Genomic DNA, 9905 nt, shown 5'->3' on the forward strand with positions numbered 1-9905 from the left:
ATTTCGCGTTGATTAATTGCTTTTTTCTAATGATATAACTACAACGAATCACACTAAACATAGTTTGCGCTTGCAGAGCAGGCATTTTACGAGGACTAAAAGAAATTCAAAAGACTGAAACCATTCAATCGCTGCACCTGTACACAGACGTGAACGGGTGTGCATCGCGATTTCTAATCACTCGCAAGAGACTTTCTTCCACACTAAGCAGCCAGAAGAGCGCCAGCGCCCGCGAACCGCAAAGCAACAGTAACCGCAGCCATACATATACGGAAAACTGTTAAACCCTAAACGCCGTCCAATTAAATAACCAGAGCAGCAGACTTGCTATATTAACTTCCAAAGAGAGAGAAGTGGGGAGGAGAGGTACCTCTGGCCACCTGGCTGGCGGTCGGCATAGGGCAGGGCGTTATTTCATAGTTTCGCTTTGGACAACGACGACGACAAGACGTAAGTTAATTGTTAACAACAGTTTCTTTTTTTTGCATATATTTGCCGAAAAATTGGCGACTCACACACGCACAGCTGAACACACAGTTAGGTTTTAGAGCTGCCAAGCCGTGCCAAATTTGACATAACGGTGCATTCCCTTCATGTTTTCTATAAAAGCATACTTTTTGCAAAATTGTGACTGTGTGCAAACACACACAGATTTTAAAAAATTGTTTAACTCAGCTGCATTTCTTGAAACTATATTTTCCAGCGAACAAAACCAACAGAAGCCACAATGAACGGGCAGCCACATTTTGGCGGAGGTAGCAGCTCGATATTGAACCTGCACATTACGCATCTCGATCACGTTGGCCCCTATCTGAAGGTCTATGGCCAGATCAATCGCGATGCTGCATTATTGATTACCAAACGCATTGAGAATGTGCTGCCCACATGCTTTGCCATCGAGCCCACATGGTCCATCGAGCGGGTGCAGGCCCTGCTCACCCCCGGCACAGTGTCCGTGTTGAAGCAGACAAACGGGGCAGCTCCCGGGGACACGGAGTACATGCGAGTGCGTGTGTTGAGCGCCACTCCGGATGGAAACAAGCGTATGCACGTCGAGATAGAGTATCTCGATTACGGTTTCAGACGTACTGTGAGCAGCCACGACGTGAGTACCACCGATCGACCAGAACCTCTCCGAGTATCAGCAGAATATCTAACGTGTGTTCTTTCTTTTCCAGTTAATGTTCCTTAAGCAGCCGAAGCTTCTTCTGAACATCCCCATTCTCTGCTCACAGTACATTGTGCTCGGTATTTGCGCCGAATGGGACAGGAGTGACCTGGAAACTGTGCATCAATTGATTGTAAACCAGACCGTGCAGCTTACCATCGATCCCACCCAGATCTGTGGCCAGTCCTTTGCCAGTGTGCGCTGGAAGGACTTCGATTTGACTGAGTTTCTGGTGCAACAGAAACAAATTGGAGCTCCGGTGGCCACTCAACTGATGCTCGATCACTGCAAAAAGCTGTGGAGGGATGCTCCACAGTCGCCAGTTACGGAGTACAACAACAACAACATAATAAGTTCGAGCAGTGCCTTTAAAACTCCCACGGATGTGGCACGTGAGCAGCTGGCTGCTCGGCGTTCCCTGTCCGCTCGCTTAGAGATGCAACGCGTCGTTTCCGCGACCCCCTTGAGTGTGCTGAATCCAGCCGCCGCTGACTACTCTCCCAAGCAGCAGCAACCTTTAGCAAATTTGGTAACGACTTAAAGATTATTCCCCCAATCTCCGATCTGAATATGTTCACGACCTTTGCAGACAAATGTGATGGCGCCGCTTGGCCAGATGCCACCTCAATCCCTGGCCAATACTCAAAAGCCCAACTATGAGGCGACCCATTCCTTTAACGATTCTTATGTGCCCAAAGTCGACGCCAAACAGCAGGTCTATAATTACTATAATGTTCGTATGAACAAGCCGGCGCCCAAGGCCGTGATGCTGCAGCCGTTTATGCAGGCACAAAACCCGACAGGCAGCTACGCCCCGATGGCTTATGCACCGGCACGCTTCACACCACCACCGCCACAGGCGAGCGTACAGCGGCCATCAGCACAGCAGCGCACCATTCCGGCCTTCAGGACCACCAGCCTGACACTGGGCCTGACCTACGATGTGCACGTAAGCTATGTGGAGAACGGACCGCATCTGTTCTGGGTGCAGCTGAAGAGCACCGCCAAAGAGCTGGATGCCATGATGGAGCAGATTGAGAGGATGCGCCTGCAGCCGCTACCCCAATCACCTGAGGTGGGCTCTGCCTGCGTGGCACGCTTCTCTCAGGATGGCAATTTCTATCGTGCCTTGGTCAGCTCCATCAAGGAGCAGCGCTTCCGGGTTGTCTACGTGGACTACGGAAACTCGGAAGTGCTGCCATCGAAAGATGTCTACCAAATACCCACGGAGCTGCTGCAGATCAAGCCATTTGCCTACCGCTTCGCCCTGGCCGGAATCAAGGAGATCGAACCCATTGACGAGAGCATGAAGCAGATCTTCAAGAACTCGGCTCTGTATAAGGACTTCCAATTGACGGTGCAGCAGCCTGAGAGTGTGGGTTCGATGCAGACCTGTCATCTCTTAGACAGCTTTAGAGTGAGTCGGAACGAATGAGTGTGCCATTTCAATGAACCACAACTAACGTTAAGGAGTTTCTCCATTTCAGGGCAGGAATATACTGGCAGAGCTGAAGCAGCAGAAGAGCTCGCTTCAGGAATACGAAAAGGCGGACCATCTGGTAAACGACGACGAGGTGGAAATCCGCTATATTGACTCGCCCAGCAACTTCTACGTGCAGAAGGTGGCCAACATCGCGCAGTTTCAAGTGCTGATGGATAATATGTTCACGTACTACAACATCAACCAGAAGGTACCCGACAAACTCACCCTGGGTGCCCCCTGCATCGTCAAATGCGATCAGGAGTGGTATCGTGCAGAGATCCTGCGTGTCGATGACTCTGTAATTGTGCGGCACGTGGACTTCGGCTACGAGCAGACGGTGAAGCGCCATCTGATCGGGCACATTGCCAAGGAGCATCTGAAGATGCCCCGCCAGGCTATCAAGTGCTGCCTGAAGGGCTTCGAGCAAAGCGAGCTGGGCCAGGATAAAATCACCGACCAGTTCGAAATGCTGGCCGAAGAGTCGAACATCCGACGTCGCACCTTCAATGTGCGCGTCTTTCGCATCGAGCCAGACGGCCTGAATGTTGTAAATCTTCTCGCCAAGAACTTGAACGTCATGAAGAAGCTGTACAAGCTGTCCATGCCCTTTGACAAGTACCTATCGCTGGAGAAGGGTCAATTCAATGGCAATACCACGCGGGCCGAGTCTGTGGTCTCCTCCGAATTGGACAAGGACCTAATTCTCAACTCCACCAGTATCGTGGAGAGCGAGGAACGCCAACAGCATCAGCAGCAGAAACAGCCATTGCCACAACTACTGCAGCAGCAGCAGCAGACAGTCCGAGGCAAGAGTTCCAGTGACTGGGACAAACGCAGCTCAACGTCGGCCAACTCGAAGGATAGCAAGCATCCCCAGCAGCTGCAGAAAATCGAGCGTAACTTGGACTCCAACTTTGACAGCCAGAGCACAGGCAGCCACAACAGTGCCGGAAGTTCGCCACGCAAGGGCAGCCGACAGAACGGACGCAGTCAGACACAGTCGCCGCGGCTGCTGAATGGAAACTCAGAGGCAAATAAAAACAGGTGAGTAGGTGCTTGGTTTTCATGACTCGTCGTCGCATTATTAATTCGGTGCATTCGGTCTTTGGCAGACGCTTCAGCAACAGTCAGTCGCCGCGCAAGGAGGCACAGTCTTCGCAGCAGCAACGTAATCAGCCCAATCAGCGTTCACAGAATGCCCCCCAGGGCTTTGCACAGAATCCTCAAAGACAGAAGTCCACTTTGGATGGCGGCAGCATCTCCTCCAAGCGCTCCAGCGGCGTGGAGAGTGGCGCGAGCTCTGCCAGCGAATCGGCAGTGGCCGGCAAGTCTGAAAAGTATGTGCCCCTGGACAGGGCATACTCCCTGCAGGACATGAAAACCACTGGAAAGGAGGCCGTCAGCTTGTCCTGGTGGGTATCGCCATTCCAGTTTTATGTTGTGACAAAGTCGGCGGCAGCCAAATACGACGGTCTGCTGCGCGAAATGAGACAATTCTATCGTCAAAAGTCACACCAGCCACTCCAGCTGAAGGTCGGCTCCACAGTGGTGGTGCGTCAGCGCAGAGACAATGCCATCCTCCGGGGCACGGTCACCGCTTGCAACCATATGATGCGCAAGTATCGTGTCTTCTGCGTGGACACGGGCAGCCTGATCACCGTCACCTCCGAGGATGTCTGGCAGCTGGAGCAGCGGTTCGCCAATGCCCCCTGCCTGGTCCATCGCTGCAGTTTCCATAGCGTGGTGACCAACTACGATAACTTGTACATTGTGGATCGCATGGAGAAGTTTGTGCCGGTCAATGCCAGAGTCGAGTGCGAGTTCTTGTCCAAGCAGCAGATCAGCAACTCAAACAGCAGCTGCTCCTACACCGTCAACATGTATGTCAATGGCTCTTCGCTGAGGGATACGCTGGTCAAGGAGAAGTTCCTCACCGAAGTGGCGCCAGGTAGGGACTACTTTTTCCCCGTCAAGTGCTACTGAACCTTCCTCTCCGATTCCTCTCTATTGCAGAGGTGCGTGTGAGTCTGCTAGCTGGTCAGCAGGTGCGCGGAAAGTTTACCTCCGTTCGGGATATGACCAACTTCAAGATACAGCTGGACTACTGCCACGATGTGAGTTTCCTCTGCAGTTACGATGATACCAAGTTCGTCAAGTCAAACCCCGATATGGCCCGGCGCTTCAAGGAGTACTACGAGGGCAAATCCTATGCCTTAAATGTGAAGCACGTCTGTGAGAACAATATGTAAATTGTGGCCAATCAATTGTCGAGTCAGGATCTAACCTATTCCATTCTTTTGTGCAGTATTCATCTGCGCCCCGTAATGCCGCTATTCAAGGAAGACCGCAAAGCCTTCGTCTGCAGCTATCCCGTGGTTCTCAGCAGCTTCAAGGCGCTAGTTGTCTACGCTGCCAAGCCATACCGCGTGTTTGTACAGCCCCTGGCCATCGAATCGGCAGTGCAGACGCTGCTCGACGAAATGTACGAGTTTTACGAGGCCAAAGGCAAGTAATCCCCATAAGGAACTCGAACATAATCCCTCAACTTTGGCCCTTCTCTCTAGGTGACTCGCTAATCAAGTTCAAACAGGGGCAGATCTGTGCCGCCCGGGGATCGGATGGGAACTGGTATAGAGCACGTATTGTGGCCAACGATTTGAATGCGCCTCGCACTGAGGTGTTCTACGTTGATTACGGCAACACGGAGGAGCTGAATCGCCAGGATATCAAGGCATTGGACGACAGATTCTATGCGAACCCCAGTGGATTCGCTGTAGAGATCAATTTACCCCTGGGCCGACCGAGCAATGAGGCAAAACTAAAGAGCCGTCTTGCAGAGTTGCTGGAGGAGCAGGTGGTCACCATTCAGCCAATCGAGGTTCGCCGCAATCACCTCATTGGCAATGTCATCACGGGCGACAATCAGAACGTGTCGGAGCGGCTGAAGGCAGAAAAACTTGTGGCCTCCCATCTGGATCTGGACTACATGCGCAAGCAGTTGGATAAGGGCAAGAGTCCCACCTACGAGTACATCGAAACCGTGGACCTGACCATGGACGATGAGGAGGACAAGCGCAGCAAGGAGAGCCGCAGCAAGTCAAGCTCGGCAAATGCCTCGCCAAAGGCCAAAAAGCCACAAAACGACAAAGAGCCAAGGAAGAAGGAGCCGTCTGCAGCCGTGCCTCCCGTTCCTGTGGCACAAATTGTAGCTGTTGAACCAGTTGCAGTGGCAGAACCATCCAAGCCAAGCTCCCCAGAACCAGCTCCGTCTGTAAGCAAAGCAAAGGAGCCAGTCAATACGATAGTGCAAGCCGAGGAGCCGCCACAGCCACCTGCACAGCCAGAGGAGGACCCCTACAAGGGTATGGAAACGGTTGTGCTCAGCCATTGCGACAATCCTGCCCACTTCTTTGTGCATCCCGTCGATCAGCTGGAGAAGCTGAATCGTATGCAGGAGAACCTGCAGATTGTGTCGCCCTCGCTGCCACCGCTGGAGAATGTCGTCGACGGAACCGATTGCGTTTCCCTCTACTCCGTCGATAAGTGCTGGTATCGCGCCAAGATCCTTGATGCCGAGCTAATGGTCCTGCTGTTCATAGATTTCGGTAACACGGATTGCGTCTCGGACACCACGGACATAAAGCAGAGCATGTTTGGCCACATGGATCCTTTCTGCTTGCCCTGTGCCCTGCCCATTGCCCCCAAGAACACACGCGATTGGGTGGATGCGGCGAATGGTATATTCAACGAGTCCTACTCCAAGATACTGCGCTACGAGTATCTCTCCCGGGGAGACTACAAGACGATCAGCTATGTTCGGCTGTACATCGATGACGAGGACGTGGCCAAGAAGCTGATTGCCGACGGCTACGCCAAGCCCCTCGAGTATGTGGCCAGCGGCTGCACTTGCTACATCTCGCACGTGAACGCCATCCGTGACTTCTACATCCAGCTGGAGCGCGACTCGAAGGCCCTGGAGCTGATCGAGATGTATTTGCGCGACAATGAGAAGACCCTCGAGCCCCTGGAGCGCTTCGAGAAGGGAGCCATCGTTGCAGCTCTCTTCGAGGACGATGAGCTGTGGTATCGTGCCGAGCTGCTCAAGCAGCTGCCCGACTCCCGCTACGAAGTGCTGTTCATTGACTACGGCAACACCTCGACCACCACCAAGTGCCTGAAGGTCTCCGAGGAGATCGCCAAACTGCCCAGCCTCTCCAAGAAGTGTTCGCTGCAGCTGCCCTTGACGCACACTGCCTGGTCCGAGGAGGCTGAAGCCAAGTTTGCCGAGCTCACTGGCGAGGGGGAGCTGGTCTTCACTACGCAGCTGCTGAAGCCAGGCGCGGATCATGTCACCATCAATCTGATGCTCGACGAGGAGAACATCATTGACCGTCTGCTACCGCTGTGCCCGAAAAGGGAGCCAACGTCATCCCTGGCAGGTTTTAGTTCCGGTTCTACTGCCACAACCAAAGCCACCATCACCCAAGTGAAAAGCGCTTCCCAAATATACCTGCAGTTGGCCGAGAAGCATGCCCTGGCAGATAGCATCTGCACAAAGCTCAACGCAGGCAAATTGCAGCCAAAGAAGGACAAGGGACACTTGGGCGAACTGTGCGTGGTTCAGTGTAAAGATGATAAGGACTTCTATCGCGGGCGAATCCTGGAACTGCTGGACAACAAGTATCGCGTCTTCCTAATCGACTTTGGCATGGTTATAGAGGTCGATGATGCGCTGTACGAGACGCCCGATGAGTTCACCACGATTCTGCCCCTGGCCGAGGTGTATAGCCTCGAGCCTTGCGCCGACTTTGAAAAGAACAAATCCTTGACCACAGAATCTCTGCACGATATCTTGGAAAGCTGCGATGGTGCTGTGGTGGCAGAGATACTCGACAAGACAGCTAGTCCGCCTATTGTCCGATTGACTATCAAAGACAAGAACGGAATGAACATTTTCGAGCAGCTGCAAAAGCTCGTGGAGGCGAAGCTGAAACTCATCCAGAAGGACAACGAGAACTCCGAGTGCATCATCTCGCACGGCCACTCGCCCAGGAGCTTCTACGTTCAGCTGAAGAAAAACTCGCAGCTTCTGGATCTGGTTGTGAAGTCGTTGCAGGGCCTGGACAAAGTTAACCTGAAGAGTCTGGATATTGCGGCAGAGGCGGCGGAGGCGGCGATGGGAGTGGCATACTCGGAGGAGGATACCTGCTTTTATCGATGCTTGATCAAGTCCGTACTGAAAGAAAAGGAATTTGTGGTGTTCCTCGTTGACTACGGTATTACTATGGCAGCCACGGAGATCTTCCAACTTCCCCGGCAGCTGGTTGATGTGCCGCCGCTGGCCCTGCACTGCCAGCTGAGTGAGATACCTGAGGATGTGCCCGATCCCAAGCTAGAAGAGGCATTCGCCGCCCTGCTGGAGCAACACTTTGGCGAGGTCTACGAGATAACCACACAGCCGAACGAGGACGATACAAAGCCACATTTGGCCAAGCTGCGCATCAACTATAAAGACTTTGCCCAGGAGCTAACCAACACAGTGGCCGGTGTACAGAAACCGCTCCAGGTGGAGCTGCACAACTGCGTTGTCGTGCAGTACGATGATCCCACCTCCTTCTACGTGCAAATGGAGGTGGATGTGCCGGCTCTGGAGCAGATGACCGACAAGCTGCTCGACACAGAACAGGAGTTGCCCGCCTTTACCGACCTGAAAGTGGGAGCCGTCTGCGTGGCCCAGTTTCCCGAGGACGAGGTCTTCTATCGTGCCCAAATCGTCAAGGTCCTGGACGAGGGCAAGTGCGAGGTGCACTTCATCGACTTTGGCAACAACGCGGTCACCGACCAGTTCCGCCAGCTGCCCGAGGAACTGGCAAAGCCGCCGCGCTACAGCAAGCACTGCGAGCTGGAGAGCGCCACCATTGCCAAGTGCAATGTGGCCGATCTGCAGAGCTTCATCGACACTCGCTTCTCCGAGACATTCCAGGTGGAGATTCTGGCCACCAAGGGCCAAGTCGCCGACAGCTGCACCCATGTCGTGAGGCTGTTCTACCAGAGCACCAGCATCAGCGAGAAGCTCCGTCTACAGGAGAGTCAGTGAGCCCCAGTCGGACGGGTATAAAAACAAAATATTTATTTGTTGTGCTAAAGCATCCGATCTAATGCAATGTATTACCTAATTTAGATGAACGAGTCCAACTTATTCAATTAGAGGGAGAGCTCACGATTTTGTTTAGCCAAGAAGCTTCATTGATTTTTCATGGAAAACCAAAATGAATGCTAATTTTGTTTCAAATATTTGAATATGAATCAACCAACAACACATAAAAAAGTTATCCAACAAAAAACGAAAGAAAACGAACAAAAAAAAACGAAAAAACCCTCAGAAAACGTATAAAAACAAACGAAAAATGTTTAAAAAAACTGAAAAAAAATTGAAATTTAGAAACAATTTGAACTAACGAAAGAATGTTAGCCGCATGGTGAATGCAGAACGATTTAATTTAAATTGCTCAACCTTTTGTAAACACATTTTACATTATCAACGAAAGGGGAATTGGAGTGGAGCACGGAGAAGGACATTCCCCTGGGAATTATTTATTTTTTTTCCTTTAAAACTATTTAAACCCCAGCTTGGGGGACTTTATTCTCTATTCTTTACTCAATTAACCAACTCAAGAATCGCCTGATTTCATTTCCAAATATTGCTTTTGGATTATACTTTTCATCTATTCAAATGATAGCATCATGAAAATCGAAGACTAAAAAAATCTACTGGTAACCAGAGTAAACAAAATAAAAAAAAAATACAAAACTAATGGAATGTGGGTTTATGTATTAAAACCTTTAATCACATGTCATATTTTTCTACCATTTCTTTTTCATGTTGTGAACAAACAAATATTAAAAGCAAGAAAATAAATCGCGATTGAAAGCAATAGTGTTGGTGCATTACCTGTGTATTTCTTACCTGCCCTGATCTCTCAGGTAGCAATTGGCGGTTTGGCAGGGAGGTTTGGTTCTTCCTCCAGATAGGATTTGTGGTTCCATGGAAATGCATTTGTGGAATATCAGTGCGTTTTTCACATGTCCCGATCATGCGGCCAAGACATCAGCCTGTCAGAGGGAGTCGCGCCTTGATAAGAACGGAATTATGGTAAGGTGTCTGTCTGCAACCATTTATGACATGGCTTAAGCTCTCATTTTCGTTATCATTCATCAAGATACCGAGTATCGTATATGAAATATGACTACTAT

At 51.1% G+C, this 9905-nt stretch overlaps 1 protein-coding gene across 2 annotated transcripts; it reads left to right on the forward strand.

Moving 5' to 3' along the window:
• The first annotated feature begins 1 nt into the window (after window position 1).
• On the forward strand, window positions 2-9022 carry LOC6591133 (maternal protein tudor). Of its 2 annotated transcripts, XM_026985942.1 has the most exons (10): window positions 2-450; window positions 704-1105; window positions 1179-1697; window positions 1758-2585; window positions 2656-3695; window positions 3764-4599; window positions 4665-4896; window positions 4957-5156; window positions 5216-8763; window positions 8833-9022. In XM_026985942.1, exons 2-9 carry the CDS (start codon window positions 728-730, stop codon window positions 8746-8748), a joined length of 7566 nt encoding a protein of 2521 aa, XP_026841743.1. In that variant the 5' UTR covers window positions 2-450; window positions 704-727; the 3' UTR covers window positions 8749-8763; window positions 8833-9022. The 2 variants fall into 2 exon arrangements, with proteins under 2 accessions (XP_026841743.1, XP_026841742.1); XM_026985941.1 differs by having other exon boundaries at window positions 5216-9022.
• Window positions 9023-9905: the final 883 nt, after the last annotated feature.

Source organism: Drosophila persimilis, unplaced genomic scaffold (assembly GCF_003286085.1).
Source record: "Drosophila persimilis strain 14011-0111.01,24,50 unplaced genomic scaffold, DperRS2 tig00000002-arrow-pilon, whole genome shotgun sequence".
Taxonomy (NCBI): Eukaryota; Metazoa; Arthropoda; class Insecta; order Diptera; family Drosophilidae; genus Drosophila; species Drosophila persimilis.

Excerpts from the sequence above, each read along its gene's own strand:
- LOC6591133 (XM_026985941.1), top strand. The coding sequence starts at position 728 with ATGAACGGGCAGCCACATTTTGGCGGAGGTAGCAGCTCGATATTGAAC. Across the intron at positions 2,586-2,655 it reads ATCTCTTAGACAGCTTTAGA|GGCAGGAATATACTGGCAGA; the intron begins GTGAGTCGGAAC and ends TCTCCATTTCAG. Across the intron at positions 5,157-5,215 it reads CGAGTTTTACGAGGCCAAAG|GTGACTCGCTAATCAAGTTC; the intron begins GCAAGTAATCCC and ends CCTTCTCTCTAG.